This window comes from Pteronotus mesoamericanus, unplaced genomic scaffold, assembly GCF_021234165.1.
Source record: "Pteronotus mesoamericanus isolate MK-2021 breed Mesoamerican mustached bat unplaced genomic scaffold, CSHL_Meso_final contig_657, whole genome shotgun sequence".
In the NCBI taxonomy this organism is placed as follows: domain Eukaryota; kingdom Metazoa; phylum Chordata; class Mammalia; order Chiroptera; family Mormoopidae; genus Pteronotus; species Pteronotus mesoamericanus.
Genome location: NW_026555229.1, coordinates 6,607,187 through 6,632,876, shown reverse-complemented (window position 1 = coordinate 6,632,876; position 25,690 = coordinate 6,607,187). Strand labels below are relative to the sequence as shown.

At 39.3% G+C, this 25,690-nt stretch overlaps 2 protein-coding genes across 2 annotated transcripts; one reads left to right on the top strand and one right to left on the bottom strand.

Annotated features, from left to right (window-relative positions):
- Positions 1–30: 30 nt before the first annotated feature.
- Positions 31–10,122, top strand: ATP5MK (ATP synthase membrane subunit k). The gene is made up of 4 exons (XM_054581453.1): positions 31–154; positions 5,732–5,827; positions 5,913–6,005; positions 10,018–10,122. The coding sequence occupies exons 2-3, from the start codon at positions 5,741–5,743 to the stop codon at positions 6,000–6,002; spliced, it is 177 nt and encodes a 58-aa protein (XP_054437428.1). The 5' UTR covers positions 31–154; positions 5,732–5,740; the 3' UTR covers positions 6,003–6,005; positions 10,018–10,122.
- Positions 10,123–10,614: 492 nt separating this feature from the next.
- On the bottom strand, positions 10,615–24,166 carry TAF5 (TATA-box binding protein associated factor 5). The gene is made up of 11 exons (XM_054581444.1): positions 23,604–24,166; positions 21,143–21,380; positions 17,155–17,470; positions 16,215–16,378; positions 15,982–16,117; positions 15,208–15,328; positions 14,117–14,246; positions 12,763–12,927; positions 11,862–12,039; positions 11,493–11,670; positions 10,615–11,166 (listed from the first exon to the last, which is right to left on the bottom strand). Exons 1-11 carry the CDS (start codon positions 24,160–24,162, stop codon positions 10,949–10,951), a joined length of 2,403 nt encoding a protein of 800 aa, XP_054437419.1. The 5' UTR covers positions 24,163–24,166; the 3' UTR covers positions 10,615–10,948.
- Positions 24,167–25,690: the final 1,524 nt, after the last annotated feature.

The following is a 25,690-nucleotide window of genomic DNA, read 5'->3' as shown; positions in this document are numbered from 1 at the left end:
GAAGAGCAGGAGTTCGAGCGATAGCCAATCGACGCCGAAAGCTGGATCGCTGAGGACGGTTGAACGCGTGCGGGGGAGGCGGCTTCTTCCGGAGGGCCGAGGGTAGCTCCGTACGTTGAAGGACACAGCCTGCGGAATCTGTGCTTTTTGAAAGGTGGGTGTGGAGAGGACCCCGGGCTCGGACCTCACGCTACAGTTTTGTGGCGCCAGCATAAGATCCGACGATTCCTAGCCCAGGAACGCCCCGCGGTCTTCCCTTTGGGGGGCGAGGGCGGTGGGGGATGGAAAAGAAATTTGAGTTCACGAGGTCCGCGATGCGAGGGGTCGGACAGTGGTTGGGCAGCCTTGGGAGGAGGCTAATAGGTGCTCCCAAAGGCCCCCATGGCTCCCGAAGGCACTTAGATTGCGTTTTTTGGTGGAGAAAAATGACGCCCGCAGCGGTGTCTTCCAAGGTCACCTGGTGACGTGATATTGGATCAGAACCTGAGCTTCTGACCCCATCTCTGGCCGAATTATTCTTTTCGTCTGTATGCCCATAGCAGCTTGTTTTCACTAAGCTGTGCTAAGGAAGCTCGCCAGCCAGACCTCATTTAACTGCGCTGCAGCCTTTGTCAGAGCGAGAGTGGCCCGGCCCTGCTGTTCTCCAGGCCCGCGGTAAGCGGGTTAGATTTACGTGCGAACGTGCTGGGTCAACAGGAAGGCCCTCCCTAGGAGTTAGCCGGGACAGAAAATTGTAAACTCCTTGAAATACAGGAGGCTGGTTCTGGTACTTGAGCGTCTCTCGCTCATCTTTGCCTCCTTCACTTAGTGATCTCACCATTCTAGGTAGGTGTCCAGTCATATAAACAGCAATATCGAGAAACAGAAAGTATAGGGCAATTAATCACTTTGGGCCTTTTCTGAAGTGTCCACTTTACAGATGAAGAAAGCCATGGAAGGACTAACTATATTAGCTGGCTGTCGCCGGTTAATTACAAACAAAAGTGGAGACGCTCTTGTTTCAACTTTCCCACTGGCTGCCATTTAACAAATGGTACAATTATTCTTAGTTAATTTTCTCCTTCATTAAGTAGGCTGCATTTGCGTTATTCCACAAAGGGCACTCTAACACAAAGGGTTCTGATCTTTCCGAAAAAGTAACCAGCAGTTTGTTGGAGAGGGCAGACCCAAGTGTTTCCAAGCTTTGTTCCCATTGTTTATCTCACCAGCAACACGGCACTTTCCACTCCCTGCCCCATCTCAGCCTCTGAAGAGTCTTCCTTTAAGACCCAGACTCAACTGCAGTTCTTATACCACGTTCTTCAGTCAGAGTCAGTGCTCTGTGAGCTATCGCGAACATCAGACTTCATCCCATTTTGGGCAGGGGGAGCTTTAAAGCACCTTAAATTGTTTCAGTTGCACACTGCATCCTCCTAATTTTTTTTTTTTAGGTGCAGGTAGTGGGGGTTATCAGTTAATAATTTGACAAATTTAAATCCTTATTTCCTGTATGGTTTCTTCTGGGAACTTGCTTAATACTATTAAAATCTAAACATGTTACCATGAAGGTGAATGGGAGGAAAAATATGCCTTTAAAAAGTTTAGTAAAATGAAACAATTCATATAAAAGCTATATCATAAAGGTTTCTTGTAATAGAGATGTTCCTGCTTGTACTGAACAGGCCAAGGCCGCTGAGCGGGCCCAAGAACGTTTGGATTTCCTCCATTGCTCTAAGAACGTTCTTGAAACTTCAAAATTAAGGTCATTGGTCCAAAATTTTCATTGCCAATTCTGTGCCTGTGAATGCCTCTGAAGGCCTTTGAATGGTAAACAGGAGATTGCCAGTGTCCATAGCAGTGACTTCCTCACAGATCTCTCCCTCTTCCATTCCATCAAGAGCCAGCTGTATCACTGCCACTGCCTACCAATCTCGACCGGACCTCGACCGGCTCGTCTATGTTGCCAATCGACTCGGCGTGGCGTCGGTCGTGGTAGATAGGTGGTCATACATACGAATTTTCCAGCATTGTTCTGGTGATCTTTGAATGTGCCCTTGCTATTTTCATTATAAGAGAAATACACATCTTTGTAAAATGCATAGGTACTGTAGATATAACTCCTCTGAAAAGTTTGCTCTATATTTTTCCATTGTTTTCTGTTACTACAGTGTTTTTAAAACTTGAACATACATCAGAAATACCTAGAGAGCTTATTAACATGGATTCTGGGCCCAAGTTTCTGATTCAGTAGGCTTGAGGTATAGGGCCTGACAGTGTGCACTTCTAACAAGTTTCCAGCGATGTTTGTGCTGCTGGCCTAAGGGCAAGACTTTGACAACCATTGATGTACTCTATAATACAATGGCCAGAAATAGGATTTTTAAATTTTACATTACATGAGGACACCTTTTCATGTCAAGACATAAATAAAGACCTACGCACATTTTATTTTCTCCAGTGGAAACCATCACTTATCAAAAGTCTCCTGTGGGTGGACTTTTAGTTTTTCCAGTTTACTTGTTTTTTAAAAAAGAAAGAGGGGAAAACGAGGGAGAAAGAGAGGGAAAGAAATATTGATGTGAGAGAGAAAAACATGGGTCAGTTGCCTCTCGAACATGCCCTAACAGGGGACTGAACCCATCACCTAAGCATGTGCCTTGAACGGAAATCGAACCAGTGACCTTTCTCTTTGTCGGAGGATGCCCAACCAACTGAGCCACACTGATCAGGACTCCAGTTTACTTTTTTTTTTTTTTTGCATTTGTAAATATCTATATATTTTTTTATTCTGCACTTTTTTCAACCACAGTTGACATACAATATTATATTAGTTTCAGGTGTACACTCCAGTGATTAGAAATTATGTAACTAATAAGTGATCATCCTGCTAAATCTCATACCCATCTGACACCATATATAGTTATTACATTGTTATTGACTATATTTATTCCCTGTGTTGTACTTTACATCTTCACGACTACTTTGTAACCACCAATTTGTACTTAATACCTTTACCTTTTTCACCCATCTCCCTCACCCCCCTTCTATCTAGCAACCAAAATGTTCTCAGTATCTATGAATCTGTTTCTGTTCTTCTTGTTTGTTTACTTTTTTTTAGATTCAGTTGTTGACAGATATGTATTTATTGACATTTTATTGCCAATATTTTTTTAAAGAAGATCCTTTAAATTTTCATGTAATACTGATTTGGTAGTGATGAACTCCTTTAGCTGTTTCTTGTCTGGAAAGCTCTTTATAAGCTTTTCAATTCTAAATGATACCTTTTTGGTGTAGAGTAGCCTTGGTTGTGTGTCCTTGCTCTTCATCACTTTGAATATTTCTTGCCAATCCTTTCTTGCCTGCAAAGTTTCTGTTGAGAAATCTTCTGACAGTCTTATGTGAGCTCCCTTGTGGGCAGCTAATGCTTTTCTTTTGCTGCATTTAAGATTTTCTCTTTGTCTTTAATCTTTTGCATTTTGATTACAGTATGCCTCGGTGTGGCCTCTTTGGTTTCATCTTATCTGGGACTTTATGCACTTTCTGGTTGTCTGGAATAGACATTCCCTTTACCAGGTCAGGGAAATTGTCAGTCATTTTTTCAAGTAGATTTTCAGTTTTTTGCTATCTCTCTTCTCCTTCCAGCACACCATGATGTGAATGTTGGTACACTTGAAGTTGTCCCAGAGGCATCTTACACTTCTTTATTTTTTTGGATTCCTTTTTCTTTTTGCTGTGCTGACTGAGTGTTTTTTGCTTCTTTATATTCCAGATCAATGATTTGATTCTCTATTTCATCTACATTACTGTTGATTCCCTGTAAATTATTCTTCATTGCACTTTGGGTATTCTTCATTTTTTTTTAAATTTTATTTTAATTTATTTTTTCAAATACATTTGTCTCTGCCTACCCCCCACCACTTTCCCTTGCCCCCTTCCTCCTTCCCTCCCTCAGCTCTTCCCCTTTGGTTTTGTCCATGAGTCCTTGCTATATGTTCCTTGACTTTCCCCTTCCCTTCCTTTTCCCCGCCCCCGCTCCCTCCTTCCCTCTTGTCTCTGTTGATTTCTTTTCCTTTTCAGTGTTGCTGGTCTTATTTTCCTTGCATCTTTGTATTGTTGGTTAAGTTCCGCTTATAGGTGAGATCATATGGTATTTGTCTTTCGCCCCCTGGCTTATTTCGCTTAGCATAATGCTCTCCAGCTCCATCCATGCTGTCGCTAAGTTTAGTAGTTCTTTTTTTCTTTCTGCTGCGTAGCATTCCATTGTGTATATGTACCATAATTTTTTGATGCAGTCATCTACTGATGGGCATTTAGGTTGCTTCCAACACTTGGCTATTGTAAATTGTGCTGCTATGAACATTGGGGTGCATAGGTTCTTTTGTGTTGGCATTTTGGTGTTCTTAGGGTATAGTCCCAGCAGGGGAATCACTGGATCAAAAGGCAGTTCCATTTTCAGCTTTTTGAGGAAATTCCACACTGCTTTTGCACAGTGGCTGCACCAGTCTGCATTCCCACCAACAGTGTACTAGGGTTCCCTTTTCTCCACAGCCTCGCCAGCACCTGTTGTTTGTAGATCTGTTTATGATGGCCATTCTGACCGGTGCAAGGTGGTACCTCATGGTGGTTTTGATCTGCATTTCTCTGATGGCTAGTGATGCTGAGCATCCTTTCAAATGCCTTTGGGCCCTCTGTATCTCCTCCTTGGAAAAGGAAACTTTTGGAAATAGTGTTTCAGTCACCATGGTTGAACCATGTAACATGTTTCTACTTTGTAATATTTCTATAAGGATAAATAACCTCAAGAACAAATGAACCAGCTAGATAAAAGGGTATGCTAATTTTATAATTTGATAGATATTGCAAAACTGCACTTTAGGAAGTTATACCAGTTTACACTCTAGGCAACAAAGGGAGTGCTTATTTTCTACAACCTTACTACTAGTGCTTATTTTCATAGTTTTATCTTTGCCAGTCTGCTAAATATTGGTCTCACTTTACATTTCATTGATCATGACATTGATTATATTTTTGCATTTTGCTGTTTTGCCCTTTTTATTTTCCCTTTCCTAAAGTGATTAAAATGTTTGCCCATGTTTTCTAACAGGATTTTTTTTATTTTTACTATTTATATTTACATTTAAATCTTTTATCTATTTTGGTGTTAGGGATAAGGATTGCAGCTTCCCCACACCAACAGCTACTATGTGTCAACTCCATTTAGTAAATCATTCCTTCTCTGCCTTCACATGAAGGTCTTAACACTATTTATAAGAAAATTTGTAAAAAGAGGGGTTGTTAAGTTGAGCTGTTTAAGTTAGCGGTTATCCCTCTGTGAAACTTTGAAGTTTCACAAGATCCAGCTTTCAACCAGTTTTAAAACTGATTAATTCCATTTACATTGTACCATGATATATAGATAGAGTTGGAATGAAAACATCAAGCAATATTGGATGAGAGGGTGGACTTAGAGACCACTGTATTCTCTTCCTATGCCAAGTGATTTGATGTATATTCTGGAGTATTTTGTAGAAGCAACCAAGGTAAAGACCTCCTTCCAAGTTTCTCATCAGCAAGGCTTTTTCCACTATCTTTGCTGCTGCGTTATCGGGCAGGACATACATAAGAATTGACAATATTTATATGCAGTGACTTTTCAGAGTTTTAAGCTTTAAAAAAAAAAAATGTCTTATTTAAATTGCATCCAAACCAATTTATTGTTGCCTTCTTTTTTTTTTTTTTTTTTTTTTTAAAGATTGAAATCATGGCAGGTCCAGAAGCTGATGCCCAGTTCCAATTCACTGGTATCAAAAAATATTTCAACTCTTACACTCTCACAGGTCGAATGAATGTAAGTACTAATGATACATTTAAGCAGTTATATTTTAGCATAAGTGTGTCAGCAACTCTTCTTTACTTTTTCCTTTCTTTTTCAGTGTGTACTGGCCACATATGGAAGCATTGCTTTGCTGGTTTTATACTTCAAGTTAAGGCCTAAAAAAAATCCAGCTGTGAAAGCAACATAAAAGGTAAGGAGCTGACATTTAAAAGTTTATAACTTGGCCATTTTGATGGTAATGGTTTTTTCCTGTCTATAAAAGCAAATCATTGTCTTTATGCAAAATTTATTACATACAAGGGGAAAAAAAGAAAAATATTGCCCATATCCCATTACCCTTAAAATTTTAATTACCATTTTGGTTTAGCTCCTTTTTGTATGTATGGTTTCCACTGGCCATGATTAATGACTGAGTTTTGTCTTATACTAGGTATGTTCGCTATAATTGGAATGCATGAGTGCTTGTGGATATATGGTTTATTTTACAGAGGAAATCTGTCTCCAATTACATTTTGTTTAATAGAAGTAACATTATAATGAGCACTTTTGAGCATGACCTGAAGTCTGTTTCTACGATTGTTTCTTAGGCTAAAGTTCTTTCCCCAAGGGTTGTGGAGCACCCAGCTTTGTAAGAGGTTATCTCTCTTGCCCCAGCCAATGTTGAATATCTGTTTTTGTTAATTTGATGAGGAAAGTAATGTCTTCTTGATGAAATTTTACCTTTTTTTTTTTTTTGCATTTGTTTACCATTTGTATCTTTCTCAACTTTTTTTATTTGCTTTTTTCATTTTAATAATTGGAACTTTTGTCTTTGAAGATTTTATCTATCTTGTATAAGCTCTTTATGTAGTAATTATTAACCAACTTTTTAAATCAGTTGCAAATCTAATTTTTTTGCTAGTGTGCTAGTTTCAAGCTTTTTTTAAATCATTTTTTATTTTTCAATTGCAGCTGACATAATATTATATTCATTTCAGGTATATACTCCAGTGATTAGACATTATGTAACTTACTAAGTGATCATACCAATAAATCTCATACCATCTTACACCATACATAGTAGAATGTTATTGACTATATTCCCTGTGCTGTACTTTACACCCCCATAACTAATTCTGTAACAACCACTTTGTACTTCTTAATCCCTTCACCTTTTTCACCCCCTTCCCATCTGGCAACCATCAAAATGTTCTCTTTGTCTACGAGTCTATTTCTGTTCTGCCTGTTTATTTTGTTTTTTAGATTCAGTAGTGACAGATACATATGTATTGCCTTTTTTTCTTTTTTTAACTTTGTTTTTGGTTTCTTTTTATTGTTCGTAGTCATCTTCTTCAAGAAGACCCTTTAACATCTCATGTAATACTGGTTTGGTGGTGATGAACTCCTTTAGCTTTTTCTCGCCTGGAAAGCTCTTTTTATGTCCTTCAGTTCTAAATGATAGCTTTGCTGGATAGAGTAATCTTGGCTGTAGGTTCTTGCTCTTCATTGCTTGAAAATTTCTGGGCAATCCCTTCTGGCCTACAAAGTTTTTGTTGAGAAATCAGCTGATAGCCTTATGGGAGCTGTCTTGTAAGGTAACTAACTACCATATTTTGCAGTGTATAATGCTTTTTTTTGCCCAGATTTTTGAGGCTAAAAATAAGGATGTGCATTATACCTGAGTAGTACTAACTCCATATCTCTATAAATGTTTTTAATTGTATTTATGCTTATGTGTTAAAAGTGTAACTCTAGAAAGCAATAATGATATCTATGCAAAATAATACCCTGGAATATGATACTCGGTTTTGTTTCTAAGTATATAAAAAATTTAATAAAAAAATTAAAAGATTTTTTTTTCCCCTGAAAGTTTGGGGCAAAAACGTAGGTACACCTTATACACAGCAAAATACAGTTGTTTTTAAGATTCTGTCTTTAACTTTTTGAATTTTAATTACGATGTGTCTTGGTGTGGGCCTCTTTGGGTTCATCTTGTTTTGGACTCTTCTCTTCCTGGACTTGTATGTCTAGTTCCTTCACCAGGTTAGGCAAGTTTTCTGTCATTTTTCAAATACATGCTCAATTTATTGCTGTCTTTTTCCAGCACCCTCATGATGCAAATGTTCGTGAGCTTCAAGTTGTCCCAGAGGCTCCTTATATATATATTTTGGGGGGGAGGGGGACGTTCTTTTTTCTTTCTGCTATTCTGATTGGGCGTTTTTTGCTTCCTTATATTCCAAATCGCTAATTTGATTCTACATTTCATTTACTCTACCGTTGATTGCCTGTAAACTATTTATTTCAGTTAGTGTATCCTTCATTTCTGACTGGTTCTTTTTTAATGGTTTCCATGTCATTCTTTATGGTGTTGAAATTCTCACTAAATTCACTGAGCATCCTTATAACCAGTGTTTTGAACTCTGCATCTATTCAATTGCGTATCTCCACTTTATTTTTCAAGAGTTTTATTCTTCTCTTTCATCTGGGACATGTTTCTTTGTCTCCTATTTTTGCAGCCTTCCTGTGTTTGTTCCCATGTATTAGGTTGAACTGCTACATCTCCCAGGCTTGGTGGAGAGGCCTTATGTAATAAATGTTATGTAGGGTCCAGCGGCACAGCCTCCCCAATCACCCAGGCTTAGCAGTCGCGGTGTGCCCTCCATGTGTGCTGTGTACACCCTCCTTGTAGTTGAACCTTGAATGCTGTTGGCACATTGATGGGAGAGATTTATTCCCTGGCCACTCAGCTGCAAGGACTGCCTACAACCACCGATCACTGACCTCTGACCACCTTGCAGGATCAGCTCTTTAGGGACCTGCCCCGCAGAGTACAGCTTACCTCACTGGGGTTCTAGTGCCTGCCGAGTCTGCTGCTTGAATGTATTGCTTGTGAAGGTGATTGGGTGATGCTTTGACGTGGTCTGAAATTGTCCATTGGGTGTGCTGATTCTGGGACCACTGGAGAAGTGCAGGCCAAGTTCAGCTGCCCCCTGTGTGTTGCCCTGGGGCCACCTGGTGTGAGCTACAGTGATCTGCATGCAGATGGCTGCTGCTATAGCTAGGCTTGGAGTTGCCTAGGAGAGACCAAGCTGCAAACCAAGGCCAGATGCTGCATTTTTTAGACATTTGAAGAAAATCTGAAGCATGAGCCAAGACAGGCCATTCATAAGAAAAAGCCACTGGACAACTTGGGTGGCCCTGAAAGTGGTGTGGGGCAGGGTCTCACCAGGGCGGGGTGAACAGTGTGAGCCGGGTTGATGGAGACTCAGGGCGCCCGACTGCCAGCTTTTTGGGGGGAAAGGAACAAAGGCCTCTGCCAGTACTCTGCCTGGCAGAAAGCTGCCCCCCCCCCCGCTAAAATGCCAGACAATTCAGTTCCTTCATGTCCCTGGTGCCCTTTCAGCTGCTGTTCCAGCACTGGAGCTCAGAGGCAGTGAGTCAAATCCATGGGCACCCTTTAAGAGGAACTGCTTAATTCCCTAGATGTAGGACTTCCATTCAGCTGGGCTTCAGCTTGTTCTGCAGTTTAAGTTTTAATTTTGATGTCATTGGTTTCAAGTGTTCAGATAAGCAGTTCTATCTTTCCCTTAAATCCCCAAAGACTTCATTTTCTTCTTATAGTGTCCCCAGCCCCATTTTCCTATGCTTGAGTGAAAATTTGTTTGGCTTTAGATGATGTGCAGAAAACCCAAAATCCAGATCTTTATCTAATAATCTAATATACCTAATGATCTAAAAGCTCTTAAAAGTTTTTCCAGTCCTTAGGGGACTGCATATCCCAGAATGCAGTGGTCCATGATCCTGACAAATGTATTTTGCTCAATATCCCGTATTAGGTACCTCCTAATTTTATGTAGCCCCATTATACAAATGAAGAAATTGTGTCTAAGATATTAAGTGATAGATCCATACTAGATAACATACCTATTTTCTACTGTTTAAAATGTTATTTTATATATTTAACTTTTCCAGTAGTATACATTTAGGATCATACTGAATTAATTGTTGGCAGCTCTTTTGTTAAAGGTGGAGTGTTAGGTGAAATTGTATTAAACTGAGATATACCTTAATTTTGAGGTGGGTTACTGACTCCTTTGAGAATTTGATGAATTTGCCTTCATTTTCAGGAGGTTCATGGATAGTCCTATACTGGCAATTTACTGAATGTCTTCAAAGTAGATTTGAATATGTTTGTGCATGAACTTTTTTTGCTTTGTTTATAGGATTCTAAACTGTACCTCATCTGTTAATTTCCCATGCCTGGAGAAGCTAATGTCAACTCATCATGTGATACTCAATTTGTACAATAAATTATGAACCTGGAAAAAGCTGGTTGTCTTTATTTACAAGATATCAAAAATATAAAAACTGTACAAAATGCAACAAAGGCAAAAAACTGGCAGTGACTTGGTCTGAATTTTAGTTTCCCAAAGCAAGGCTCAGTACTGGAGGTAAGCAACTGAAATGTCTGTCTGACTTCAAGTGTGCAAGGTTGGATATAGCCATTTTAGCTGAAGTAGAACATGGAAGCTAAATTTCTTCACCCAGTTTATAGTGTTTGGGTGCACTCAAAAATCTGATAGGTGTAAATTCAGATGTCAGTAGATGGCTGTACTTCTTCTAAATCTTAGAAAGAAAGGAATTGTAGTTCACCCTATCCAGTTACATACATTCCACTAGTCATGGACCAAGCAAAAATGTTAGTGGATCATTTAACATAGTATTTGCCATACATTAAACTACATTTTTACAGCAGAAACATAACATGCTCATAGAATTCTTCAGCTAAAATTCAAGATGGTATTATATTACTCAGGTTGAATCTTGAAGTAGGATGAATTATTGAAATCAATTTTTTCCTAAACATAATAAATTAAAATAGCATTTGAACAGAAAATGCATAGTTTCCACACATTCCAAAGCACCAAAAATGTCCCCTCCGTGAGCATAATACCTCTTATTCAACTAACGGAAATTAGTTAAATGTGGTTGCTAAGAAACGTGGAACTGTCCTGTTCAGATTTTCCCAGCAGCATACTTCCAGATCCATATAGACAAAACATTCTTTGTAGCTTAAATATCAATCACTGAGGTATTTGCTTTTAGTCTCCCTTTTTCAAACAGTAGCTTCCAAAGGTCTTTAATACCGATGGTTTATTGTGGACTATAAGCTCCTGCAGCTAGAACCAAGTTTCTTCGAGTAAAATGGAGATGTACAACTGGTGTTGATTTGGTCATATATGTTCCCAACAATAACTCCTGTGAATTCTCAGGTAAATTTATATGCCCAGTGGCTGTAGTAAAGTCATCAGTCTCTAAATCTTCAAATGCTTTGACAGCATCCCATAACCGCACTGTATTATCCATTGAACCTAAGGATAAGTCAAAGGAAACCATTTAGTAGCATCTACCATATTTAGCATCTGACATTTTGCCAAACACACTTTAACTATTTACTGGATATTTCTGGTGAAAAATCTAAACCTGATTAACTACTCTATTCCTGCTAAAGAAGCATTTTAAGCAGTAGTTTAACGTAACTTGAGAGGTCAATGTACATGTAGAGTGATACTTGAATCACAGCTAAAGAGAAGCAAAGCCTAAAACAGCAGGACTTAACTATGCAATTATCAACACTCCTTGTTTCCTTTTAACATACCATTTACCCCTTACCACAAAACCATTTCTAGTTATTTACCTGATGCCAAAATTTCACCATCTCTACTAAACCTAAGTGAACAGACTGTATCGGTGTGTCCTTTTAATTCTCCAACCATCAAGCCATGTCCAATATCCCAAAGGAGTACTCTGCCATCTGTTGCTCCTGTAGCCAGGAATCTCCCATTGGGAGAAAATGTCAAGGAATGAATTGGTCCCTGTAAAAGAAGTCCATGGAAAGAATCAACAGTAGGGCTAAAAGTAATCTAAGAAAATAAGATAAAGAATTTTTAAATGTAGCGGGATAAAGAGTACCTACAGTCTATGTGTCAGTGGTTCACAATACTTTTTAAAGTATTTTTATCTCAAAAGCAACTTTGTGTGCTGGGATAATGAAGTTGAAAAATACCTTGTGTCCAGTGAAGATCCTTACACAGTTCCCATTCAGGACATCCCAGAGCCGCACAGTTCGGTCTGCAGAGCCCGTAGCAACATAATTAGAATTCGGATGGAATCTGGTACAGTTCACATCAGCTAGATGGCCAGCAAATATCCTTAAAGGCTGATAGTGGTCTGTAGCCCAGAGCCTTTAAAAAAATTTATTAAAAGCAAAAGATAATAATTAGTAGTTAACTATGAAATGCCCTAATTTTATCCAAAAGAAATAGCCATGTGAAATGTTAGTTCCAAGTGGGTCCCCCTCACTACTACCTAAGGAAAAGAAGAAGGAATGATTGAGACTAACATTCTCCAAGAAAAGAAAGTTGATCTGGTACAAACATTTTTTTAATTTTATAATTCTTGAGTGCTCTGCTCTCCCCACCTCTTCTTTCCTATCCCACCCAACTTCTAGTCTAACCTATAGAAATTTTGGCCACCAGTTTCTAACCTGAGCTACCTCATCCTGAACTTTTAAGGAAATGACAGAAACAGGTACTACAGTGGTAGTGAAAGGCAAGGTTAAACAGTTGATCAAACTGAAATACATATATATATATATACACACACACATATGTATATAAAATCTCAAAAAAAAAAAGTTCAACAGCTAATGGGAGGCAGAGGAAGATATGTTAATAAGCTAACAACAAAGAAAAACAACTCAGGACTCAATACAGACAAAATTTCAAACTAATGCTTTTCTCCCCAAATTCATTTTCAAATAATGGGCTGTAAATGCTCACAATCTCAAAAAGTTGATCCTGAATAAGAGAAGTAAAAATGAGTTTGGCTGGAATTTGTAATTCCCAACAAGAAACCATTCTGTTCCTTGAACAGACACAGCTGTAAGGTCACACAATGTTACCTACCGAGCTACTCGGTCGTGGCCCCCTGACACAAAATAATATCCATATGGAGAAAACTGCGTGTCCCAAACTGGATAGTTGTGTCCTTTATAGCCTACCAAGCAAGTAAATGTTTGAAGACTCCACAATCTAACAGTTCCATCCTCTGAAGAAGAGAGTAGGTAGTTCCTGAGAGGAAAAAAATGTAACACATGATTCCCAGAATAACTTTTAGTTACCAGTCCAGTTTCTGTACTTTTGAATGTATTAAATGTAGCTGACGTGCTACATATCACTTAATTTATACATGAATCCCCAGTATTTGAGTGGAAGGTACTAACCAATCTAATGTTAGCCGTGACATTCTGTATCTACTGAGCATCTACAGAATGAGGTTCAATTTTTTTTAAAGAATATTGGCAAAAAATAACAATACTTCTTAAAAATACAAAGGGATAATGACAAAAACTACAGTCAAATAAGGTCAATTTAAAAAGGTTTCTAAGAAATGTGATATGTCACATCTTTATGACATATCAAACTCAAATCTTTGATTTTAAAATGAAATTGCTATTTTCCTATCCTGTATGAGTTGTGTAAGAATTTAAAAGGAAATACCTTTGACAAAAAAGCAGAAAAGACACTAGAGACACATGAATAATACTCTTCCTTTTTCAGGGATAAATACAAAAACTAAAATATTCAAGTATTATGGTTTTCACTGAAATCAAATTTCCCTCAAGTAAAAATGTATCATCTGGCTAAATGCTATCAAATAACAAAAACCTCATTCTCAAAGGCTCATAAAGATGAAAATACTGATGGATTAGAAGCTAATATCTATCCAAGTAAGATACAGATGGTATGATGAATACAAAATACCCTTCCCCCATTTCTATGGAATGTTAGAGATCATGAAAAATAGGCAAATACCTATTTAGGGATTTCAAATTCGGTTTTCAGTATCCTCTTTATTTCTTTTGATTATACAAAGATAAATCTTCAATTAATAGCTAATAAGCCTTTAATATCAGGAATCTGTTATAAATTTGGAGATGGTAGAAGACAGCAGTAGCCACAAAACCAAAATAGGAATCCAAAGAAGCAATTCAAGGGTTATACAATACCAAAACTAATTTTTAAAACCAGCAAACCCTGAGGCTGTGCATCTTGAGTCTGTAAATTTGGGTATACATTAAGTTGCTATCCTATTCACCCAAAATGAATTAGCAAATGGCAAGATTCTGAAAGACAATGATTGACAAGCAACCATGAGATTTTTCTAACAGAAATTTTCCTAACATTTGCATAATGCTTCCAATAGTTAATAATTTCAATATAATACAGCAGTGTTCAATTTTTATTGCTTGTACTTTACCTATCTGGACTGAAGCTGGCTCCATAGACAGGTCCACTGTGACCATACAAAATCTTCAATTCACTTGCAGTCTTCTCATCCATGATTCTTTCTAAGACATCATCTGATTCTTTGTCTATGAGGCTAAGATCTAAAATGGTCCAGAAATATTAATTTTTAAAAGTACATTCATCAAAACATTTTAAGATAATTACATGATGGTTCAGAAGAAGCACTAGCATTCAAACAGTCCCTCCTACATATCACCCACTGTGCCAGCGCCTCTAAACTAGGAGATACTATCCCCATGTACAGCAAAGGAAAGTGAGGTTCAGAACAGTTAATCATTTGCCAGAGTATACACAGCTACTCAGTTTTGGGAACAGGCCTGAAAGTCAAGATATCCACTATATCACAATGTTTCACAAAAATAAGAACTGGAAATATTAAATTATTGAAACTATTATCTTGTTTAAAAATATAGCAAGAAACTTTAAAATGAAATCCTGATATTATTTTTTTAGCCATTATGTCTAAAACAAAATATTCTCCCACTATTTACTGAAATGTTTTAAAGATTTTATTTAATTTTAGAGGAAAGGGAAGGGAGGGAGAAAGAGAGGGAGCAAAACAGTGATATGAGACAGAAATATCAATTGGTTGCCTCTCACACGCACCCCAACCAGGGACCCAATCAGCAACCCAGGCATGTGCCCTGACTAGGAATTGGACCAGTGACCCTTTGCCTTGTGGAACGATGCTCGACCGACAATGAGCCACACCAGTCAGGGTTATTACTTCAAAGGTTTTTTAAAATTCACAAGCAATCCATCATAAAGTGTTAGATTTTTAACTTTAAGGAGTTTTTCAGCCTAATCCCCTCATTCTACGCAGGAGAAAATAACTGAGGCCCAGAGAAATTAAACCAGTCTAGCACCCCCGTCTCCTGCTTGCTACTCCAAAGCACTTTTTACTACTGGGAATGTTAGCATTTTGAGTTAAAGTAAAAACAAGTGAAAGTCAGCTAAGATCACAATCTCTCGTATATATTCCATGGGAACCAAGAGTGGTGTAAACTAAGAGTTTACAACCCGACAGGTCATCTCAGTTACCTGCTGCTTGTTTGACGCTACGAAGCTTTTTGGGTGTCACAGACCATACTCTGACAGTTGAATCTGCAAAACCTCCAGCAATCAAACTAGAATCATCAGTGACATCCACTGCAGTAAGGCCCTGCCAAAAAACCAAAAAGAAGCAGCTTTATACTAGATAATGCTGTTCTAGGGAAGAAAATTATAATCACATCTCAGAGAATAAATAATGATAGCTATATTGTGCATATAAAAGGTCATTTGAGATTTCATTCTTCTCTGAAACCAACTGTTTAAAATCACGCACTCTGAGAACATGTCATCATTTACCCCCTTTCTGCGCCCCAAATTTGGAGTGCATAAAATGAAGCAAATGTCAGTCATTTTTGTACTTGACTAAATATATCCCCAGCAGCCTATTAAAAAGAATCTATAAAGACATGGATTTCTTAATAAAAAAATACTAAGTTTATGTAAGTACCTAAACCAAGTTCAAACGAGATGAACTACAGTTTCCTCCTCCTCAAAGGCTAGCAGAAGAATTCTGATCAGTGAAACCAGAGGCACAGGTATGCAGGATTCTGGTAGCTACAAGTTGCTAAAGTTTATTTACATATCGGCTTCTATCTTTTCACAGCAGAGTCCGATTCTCCTTTCTTAACAGCTGTCTTTAAGCTATCTTTATATCAAGAGTTTAAATAAGAAAACTCCATTTTAATTAACATGTCTCTTTAATAGTATATCACCATTTTTACATGGTTTTCCAGGCAGAAATTGCCCAACTATTTCACCAACCTGGTAAGCATTGAGGAATGTATAAAAACAAATAGAGGGTAAACAGTCTGGCCCAAGGCGCACTCTTTTGGTGGTTTCTTTCATATTCATTATCTTATCCAACTTGTCTGAATCTTTCAACTCAGGAAGAGGGATTCTGTGAAAGAAAAAACAAACTGGAAGTTACTCAGAAACCAGAACCTTGTAAAACTTAACTTACATCTTCACACACATCCCTGACATGTTTTTCTCACCTGTTTTGAGGTGGAGCATTGGGGTCTTGTTTTTTGCTTTTGGATCCAATACTATCTTTTTTAGGTTTCTTCTTTTTAGGCTTTCCTTCTTCATTTTCTCCTTCTTCATCCTCGTCATCCAAAGGCACTTCAATTTCTGGCTCTTTTAATAAACCAAAAAATACCTACAAGTCAAAAGAGCCAACATTTTTAAAATTAATTTTCAATTAATTTTTTTTCATTTATACATCCTTTTCATATTTGACAGGATAGATCACAATTACAATATAGTAATTTATACCCTGAAGCAGATTCTGTATTTGTCTACCCAATAGCCAATCTCCCCTTCTTCCTTACTAACAGAACCCAGATTTGGTTGGAGTAGCAATAGGATCAGTTAAATAATTTCTGTTCATGGGCTCCGATGCAGCTAGGAATGGCCATATAATGTCATACCAGCCAACTGATGTACACATAAATATACCATGTAGGGTTTCAGGAAAAAAATACTATTTTCCTGATATAAAGGGAAAGATTCAGCAGGGATATGCCTTTTGTCCTCCCCCTCTGCCTTCCTGGAATGCAGCTGCAAGGCCGGAGCTGCACAGCCATCTGTGGGCACAAAGAAGAGAGTCTCCCACATTCTAAGGATGATGGAGCAGAAACTAGGAGCCCGGGTCCCTGATGGCATTGCGGAGCCCTCGTGCCAGCCCAGGAGGGCCTTCCTCTGCAATTCATTTTATGTGAGAGAAAAACCTTTACTTGTTTCAGCCACTGTAGTCAGGGTTCTGTTAAATGCAACCATTCCCCAATTCTCGCTGCTATTTATACCATCCTTAGAACATGAAACTTAGGATACAGTGTAAAATTATCCCAAACTAGCTGTAAGAAAAATGTGTAGATGGAAATGCTACAATTTTTCATAATCTGCATTATATAGTTCTTAGGTTTATTCCCATACCTTTGATTTGTTTGCCTCTCGTTTAGCCTCTCCTGCCAAACTTCCCACCATCGCATCTATCTGTTGCTTACTACGCGGCATCCCATCAAAGATGTCAATGTAGAGGTGCTCCTGAACTATGTTCCATATCTGATTGTTCTGTTTCTCCTGAAGATGCCTCTTCAAGAGTTGGTACGAGTCACGGGAAATACGCAGAACAAATTTACTTGTTCGAAAATCCAACATGGTCTCATTCCCTTTCATGTGTTCCTTTTTGGTAAGACTAGATAATACTCGTAGGTCATCTTGGTAATAACATTCCTGATCTCCATGGAACCTGTTTCAGTGATTTTAAAAAGTCATTTTTCAATGTAATCATTAAGGGATCTGCCTCTCCCCCATTATTTATAAACATACCAGAATATATTCAACGTGTCTGAATAATCTTGGACTAAGCTGTAGGCTCAGAAGTGACATATTTCAAAATGATTACAATTCAGTTTCTGAATTCAACCTAAAAATGACCAATTTAACTCTCAAATGAAATGCACCATAAACATTTTAAGAGAATTTGAAATAAATAACAAGCAAATGAAAATGAGGTGTCCACCATTGGTAGACAGTCTCTTTTCAATGCCACCACTGGTAGACATTTGAAAGTTCTAGAATCTTTGCTTTTACCAAATTTTATGTTCTCTCAAAACCCACTTTTAAGAACTTTTCTATGGAAAAATTTCAAACATACACAAAAGTAGAAATTAGTATAATGAATTCAATGTATCTATCACCCAGCCTCTCAACAATAATCAATACATGACTTTCTAATAAAACCCACCATTTTTAATGATTTCTTACATTCTTAATACCAGACATATTTGTTAAACATCAATACTTTAATAATATGACTAAAGAACAAAGAAATGTTGATACCAAAAAATGAGCACTTCCATTTACTCACAATTACCAAAGGCAATTAAATAAAGCTTTCAGCCTTAGTAACAATTAGTAAATTTAAATGTACTTTTGTTTATACAAATCTTAATTTTCCTAATAAAATAAAATTAAATATTTGGCATTCAATAAGAGCAGCAAACAATGCAAAAACATTTAGAAAACAATGATTAAACTTAAGATATTATGGCCCTAGCTCTGATAGACACATAGCCAATAGATTCCTGAACTGTTACCTGAGTTATCCTATTACGACTTGTCAAGACATGGCCTACGGGTTTCTAAGATTTGAATGAAATTAGAAATCTCATCCTCTTAGTGTTGGTATCAGTCATTGCCCATAACCTCATCTGAGCACTGGGTCCAGGCATAGACTGAGAAACTGCCATAAAAAGTCCCCTCTGATAATCCAGCTTCCTCTGTGAAATGGCTATACCATGGGAAACAAACAGGTTCATTGACAATACTGTAAGAAAAGTTAGCTTAGCGTATGCCCTGGCTGGTGTGGCTCAGTGGACTGAGTGGCTGCCTATGAACCAAAAGGTCACTAGTTTGATTCCCAGTCAGAGCACATGCCTGGGTTGCAAGCCAGATCTCCAGTTTGGCTCGTGCAAGAGTAAACCAGTTGATGTTTCTCTTACACACCAATGTTTCTCTCTCTCTTTCTCCCTACCTCCCCTCTAAGGAAATGAATAAAATCTTTTAAAAAAAAGAAAAAAAAATGAAATGTTAATTTAGGGTAGAAGTTCTGTCATCATCAGCCTTACTTAATTTATTTTCCCCAAAACACTGAACTACAAAACATTTGCTCTGTATGCCTTCTATTAGGCATCACACAATAATGAATAAATATAATGGCACAGAAGCCAAGAGTTCCAAGTTTTATTATTCCTCTATTACCACTACCTGTGTTATCTGACAAGTCCTGGCTTCTAGGTCTATTGCTTATACTAAAGAGCTCTCCTTAAAACTTTTAAGCACTGCTTCCTTCATTTTTGTTTATTTATTTATTTTCCTGGATGAAAACCTTTAGATTTCAGTCAAGCTGCAGGATTCTTGTGTCACTGCCTCCTTTCTCAAACACTTCTTTCCTTTGGCTTCTGTAACTCAACCCTCTCCTGGTTTTCTTCCTATTTCTCTGGCCGCTCCTTTTATATCTCTTCTACTTGGCCATCTCTTCTACTTTTATATCTCTTGTACTCCAAATGTCAGAGATCCTTACTGACTAATTTCATTCCCCTCCCAGACAATCTCATCCATATCCATCAGTATTACACACAACTCAAATTTATGGCTCCAGTCCCTACCTCTCCTCTGAGCTCCAGGGCCTTATATATATATATATATATCACTCACCAATCCACTTGATATCTCTTAAAAAGTCAAAGGCATATTCAAATCTGAACTCAAGATTTTTCCACAACCTGACAAACCAGGTCCTCTTCTAGGGTTTCCTATCTCCGTGAAGGCACTCCTATCCAGCTGAGGGAGCCAGAAACCTACAAGTTACCAACAATACTTTGCCCTGGCCAGGTAGCTATGTTGGTTAGAGTGTTGTCCCAATATGCCAAATTGCAGGTTTGATCCATGGTCAGGGCACATACAAGAATCAATCAATGAATGCAGAAATAAGTGAAACAACAAATCGATGTTTCTCTCTCCTTTTCTCTCTAAAATCAATGAAAAAGAAATGTTTAAAATAATAATAATAATAATAAATAATGCCTTCATCTCCCTCACCTCCATATCGAATCCATCACCAACATGCCCACTTCCTTTCACCAGCACTACCACACCCTAGTCCACTGTTTCTCAACAAGGGTGCTACTGGCACTTGGGGCAGAACAATTCTCTGCTAACTGGGACCACCTGCACCATATCAGAACACTTAGTATCTCTAAGTCACCTGCTCCTCCCCCTGGTCGTCATGAAAGCCAAAAATACCTCCACACATTTTCAGGGGAGTGGAATAATGTTGCCCCCGTTAAGAACCACTACAATAATCTCCAAAACTGGTCAGTCTATAGTCACTCTGTTACCCCACCACCTGTATTCCCCACTGCATAAAGGTCCTTTCAAAATGCAAATCTAATTATGACACGGTTCATCAATGACTTCTGTAGCACAGATGGCTCACTGTCCCAAAATATCTATTTTTTTTTCCTTCTCCCACAACAGAACACCTGAATAGAACACATGACTGAGCACAATGACACCTTGGCAAATAGCACACTTCCTACTTCCCTTGGAGACAGGTGTGACCATTGACTAATGACATAAAAAAAAGAAAGGTATGTGATTGCTTAGAGCCATCATGTGCCACAGGTGGAAGCTGCACGACAGAGACGGTAGAGCAACAAGGTGGAGAGTGCCTGGGTCCCTGCTAATCAAGGACTCCGTACCAGCCCTGGACTGCCTAACTTCATGAGAGAAAGAAATAAACTTTATCATATTCAAGCCTCTTATTTTTTGGGTTTTCAGTCATTGTCAGTCTAATCTAATCCTAACAAAGCTTCCTACTGCTAATGAGATATTTTATTTATGCCATTATGTTTGAGTTTTCGGTGAATCTCAACCAAATCTAATCCTATACAGTAACACTCCCTACTACTCTTAGAATAAACAAAGACCTTCAACATGGCCCAAGAACCTGCCTATTCCAGCCCCTAACCAATTGTTCAGCTTCATGTTGTACCACCACTCACTCCCATACTCCACTCTAGCCACACTGCCCTTCTTTCATCTGTGTACGTACCATGATCCCTACAGCCACAGAGCCTAACTTTCACACATGCTATTTTCCTCTTCTCTTCATCTGGTTAACTCCTACCCAATCTTCAGATTTTACCTCAAGCATCACTTCCCCTGGGAGCCTTCCCTAACTTTCCAGTTAGATCACCCCCCAACCCCCAATTTTAGATTCTCATAGCACCAGGTACCTCTCCTTCATAAAGTACTTTTTGAGTTGCAATCTTACACTCGTGTGGTCACAGATGCGTATATACATCACACGCACACACATATATGCTATATATACAATACATAAAAATTCACATACTTCTCAAAGAATGATTTTGCTTCATTCTCATGTTGATTGTAGACTAGTTCCAAGTACATGTGCACAAACAGAGGATAAAAGAGTTGGGATAACTCTGCCCGATGGCAGTCCAGGGAACATTCAATGAAGTGTTTCAGTCCACTATAGTACTCTTCATACATTGTGGGGTCTCCTTGTTGGTTGTAAGCTGACAGCACAGCACTGACATCTGGCTGGTCTTCCACAGCTACACTTCCAACTGTTTAAAAAATGAAAAACAGCTTTCAAGAAAATGACCTAATATGCACCAAATAACTGGGGCTGTTTTGCTAAGATTCAGAGGTGACCGATGTTTGTCTCCTCTCAAACTTTCTTCCCCAACACAATCACGTATCTTTTAATGGAATTTTTACTTTGATTAATCACCCATTCAAAACTCCTTCAGCTTGTCCATCTTAAAAACAAAATTTTCAAGTCAGTAACAAAAGATTCAATATTTTTCCTGGAACTACATTAAAGACAAATTTTATAACACTTGGTATGTGCAAATCGAACAACTTCATCATTCCTCTCTCAACGTTCAGTGCAAACGGCACCCACCACCACTAAACCATGCGCTGCAGTAACATTCCCAGTTCTCTCAACTAAAGTACTTTGTAACCTTCCTGTAACATCTTATCCTATGTTAACTTCATATGTGTACATCTCTCACTCTCCTAAGCACTTTAAGGATGGGAAGGACATGCCTCATTTACATTTCCAAAAGGTATGCCTAAAACAATTTCCAAAACCACCATTTCAAGGCAGACAACACGAGTATTTATTTGTTATATAGCAATACCAAATAAGGATACATGTGTCAATGCAAAGTTTCATTGTTGGAAATTTTTAAGCTGCAATTATAGTACTGTCATGCTGTTTACTGCACAAGTGACATAAATTATTTTGGTTACTCTGATGGCCTTTTCTTCCTTACTGGTTTCTGAGTTATTGAAAATATAGGTCAAGCTTTTGAGGAGATGAGATTATAACAAAATAACTAACAATGTAACTCATTTATATTTCTTATAAATTCTTATATTTCGTTTACAAAATTCAGCATTCAGAAAAAATTCCTCTTGCCCTGACAGGGTAGGTCAGTTGATTAGGGCATCATCCAACACTCCGAGGTTAGGGTTAAACCCCCAGTCAGGGCTAAACCCCCAGTCAGGGCGCGTACAAGAACCAACCAGTGAATGCATAAAGAAGTGGCACAACAAATCCATGTTTCCCTGTCACTCTATCTCTCCCCCTCTCTCTTTCTTTCTCCCTCCCTCCTTCCCTCTCTCTCCAAAATCAATTTTAAAAATTCCTCTCAATCACATTTTTCACATTTCTGTTTACGGATTACAATGCTAAGTATTCATACTTCACTTCTGGCGTTGCTGCAAAGATTAGGTCTCACAAATACAGATTAATTTGGCTAGAGGCTCTGCACCGGATAATTTAACTCAACGAGCATTCACTACTGGCTCAGGATCACCTTGGACACCTTATATTGTGTGTGAGCTTTACTGCAGGGACTTTGTGACAGCAGTTGTTGAGAAAAGGAGGCGGGCCTTCAGTTGCCAGAAATGGGTAGCTAGGCATAGACTTTTCAATGCTAGTCATTTTACATACATGAAACCTGAGCCTCATAACAACCCATTTAATAGAGGAAAAGAAACTCAACCTTGGGAAGAATAATCACACAAGCAAAGCAACAGAGGCACGATCTGAACCCGGCTTTGTCCAATGCCTATTCCTAAACGAACGGTAATCAAATTTCGCCATACATCTCGGAAGCATTTACTAAAAAATGGAGATTCCCAGATCCTCTTCTACAGCGTCCGATTCACTAAGTTTGAACTGATGCCCAGTAATCTGCATTCCCCAAAAGATTTAACAATCCAGGTAGGTAGCCTGTATTTGAGACACACCGGTTACATTGTGTTCCATCACTCCCTGGCTGCACAGTCCGAAGAAAGTCCCTTGGCTTTTCTCAGCCTGTTTACTCATCTCTAAAATAGAGGTAACGTGTACCCTACCATGGAACTGTGAGAATTACGATACAGAACCAACCTAAAGTATTTATGGTACTTAATGTACGTTAGTGCAGAACTAAACAAATACTGTCAGTGTCCGTGCAGACGTGCCCAAGGCTTCAGAGCCCAAATAAGGAGGAAGGGACCAAAACCCTGAAGGTCCCGGCTCTCCGCGCCCACCTTCCCCGTACATCCCTGTGCTCAACAGCTCTCCTCAGCCTCTCGCTGGAACTGACAGCTTCTACCAAGAGGGTTTGACTGCGCAGCCGGCGCACCAGAGAAAGGGGCGGGCATGTGGCCCTAGAGGCGGGCCCAGGAAATTCAAAACAAGCCCGCAGAGGAGCAGGCCTGCCAGCCCCGGCATTCCCGGCTTGTTCCCTCTGGTGCCGGCGCTGCCTCCCTGGGATCAGCAGGCTCACCTTTTCCCGGAGCCGCAGGACCTGTTGCTGATCCCGAAACGGCGGCAGTGCCCGAAGTGCCCGTACCCGGAGGGTCGGGGGCTGCAGGGCCGGGAACCGAGGCTGTGACCCGGCTGAGAAGCGCGCTAGCCGCCTCGGCGCCGGCGCCGTCCGCCTCTCCCGGGGCTCCGGAGCCCGCCGCTGCGTCCTCCAGCAGCCGGGCCTCACGGCGCAGTGCCTCTTCGGCCTCGCGGAGGTTGCTCTGCCGTAGAAACTGCAGCACAGCCAGCAGAGTCGGTCGATCCTGGGGAGCGCCGGCCTCCGGAGCAGCGGCGGGCACCGGGGCCGCCCCCGCCGGGGCAACAGCAGGGACAGCCACCGAAGGTTTGGGGGTCCCACCATCCCCGCCGGCCGCCGCCGCCGCCGCAGCGTTCCCGCCGCCACCATTGGGGCCGTTGTTGGTAGTGCCGCCGCCACCTTCACCAGCGCCGTCCCCCGCTTGTGGAGGTAGCAGTGTTGGCGGTCCCTCAGCCTCTAACTTGACCGCCACCTCCGTCTGCTCCTCCGCCAGCGCCGCCATCTTGCGGCTGAGCCACCTTGTGCCGTCAAGTGTGATTGAGTTTTCGCCACATGGAGGGAGGGGAGAAGCATTTTACGACATCTCTGGGAGGCAATTTACGGCAGTAGGAGGGGCGAGAAAGGAGAAAAGGAATTCGAGGGAGAGCAACTTTCAAAAGTGACTGAGAGGCAGGAAGTTGAAGTTGGTGAGCGCCTATTGAATTTGCCTGAAAATAATTACCATTTATTGCAGACCAGCTATATTCAGACACAGTGATAGACTATTTACATTATATGACCTTTAATTCAACAATTTTATAAGATACTATTATCCTCAATTTACAGATGGTTCAAGTGAGATCAAAAGAGATTAGATAACTTGCCAAAGTCACACAAGAAGAAAGTAAAAGGTTTGAATCCAGGTCTTTAACTCAAAAGTATATACAGTTTGCCAGAGGAAGGCTCTGAGATACTGGTAATGTTTTATATATTGATCTGGATTATGACTTTTTTTTTTTTGCAGTTTTGAGTAAAAATCAGGCAGCACACCTAAGCTTTGTGAACTTTACAGCACGTTATATTTCAATGAAAAGTTTTCAAGTACCTAAATTTTGTGACTGTGAAATGTGTACATTCTGTATTCGTGCTGTTTTTCATTATTACAAATTGTAAAGTTTCTGCGTTTTAATTGTATATTTTAAAGCACTTTGCCGTATCTTACTTGAATCTCAATTCTGTGGGTAGATGCAGATAAAAGCGAACCTGAGACATTGGGAAGATCTAGCACAGTTATGCAAGTTGCTGCTTTTGAGGTCTTACTTGCTTCCTTTGACCCTGATTCCTGGGTGAATGACATAGAGCAAGTTACTTAACTCACCCTACCTCAGTTGCCCAATTTATTAAAATAGGGATAATAAAAGTACCTACCTGATAAAATTGTGTGAGGATTAAATGACATAATGTACACATGATACCTAACATAATAAATAGCTATTGGTTATTTTTACTTCACCTTAAATGGTATTATGTAAATGTTAAGAAAGTCCAATCACGATGTTGACGGTGATCTCAAGACTGAAATATAAAACTAATCTAATTGGATATGCAAAGTAAGATTATGAAACATGGGGGGGGGGGGATGAGTAAGAACTGGTTAGCATTTCCTTAGTAGTGAGGAAGAGAGAGAGAACCTGAATCTGATGGTATATCCTTATAGGATGGGGAGAATTCATCCTTTTCCTCCGGACATCATTCAACTAATTTTTCTAATTCAGTATTCACTAGTTGGTAATTAACTGAGTACATAGATGAGAGGTGCCATGAATAACAAGCTCGGATGTGTTTACTGTTCCCTGGAAAGATGTTTTACCCCATTATGAATAGTAAATTAACATACTGATGCATACATTAGTCTCTTGAATCAGGTCCTGGAAACTGCATACACCTGTACAGCTGAAGCCCAGATACTGGACTCACAAAATTACAGCTACTCACTTTCTGTGGGGTCCACCTTTTACTTGGCTTTGTCTCTTTTCAAAGAGTCTGGGATG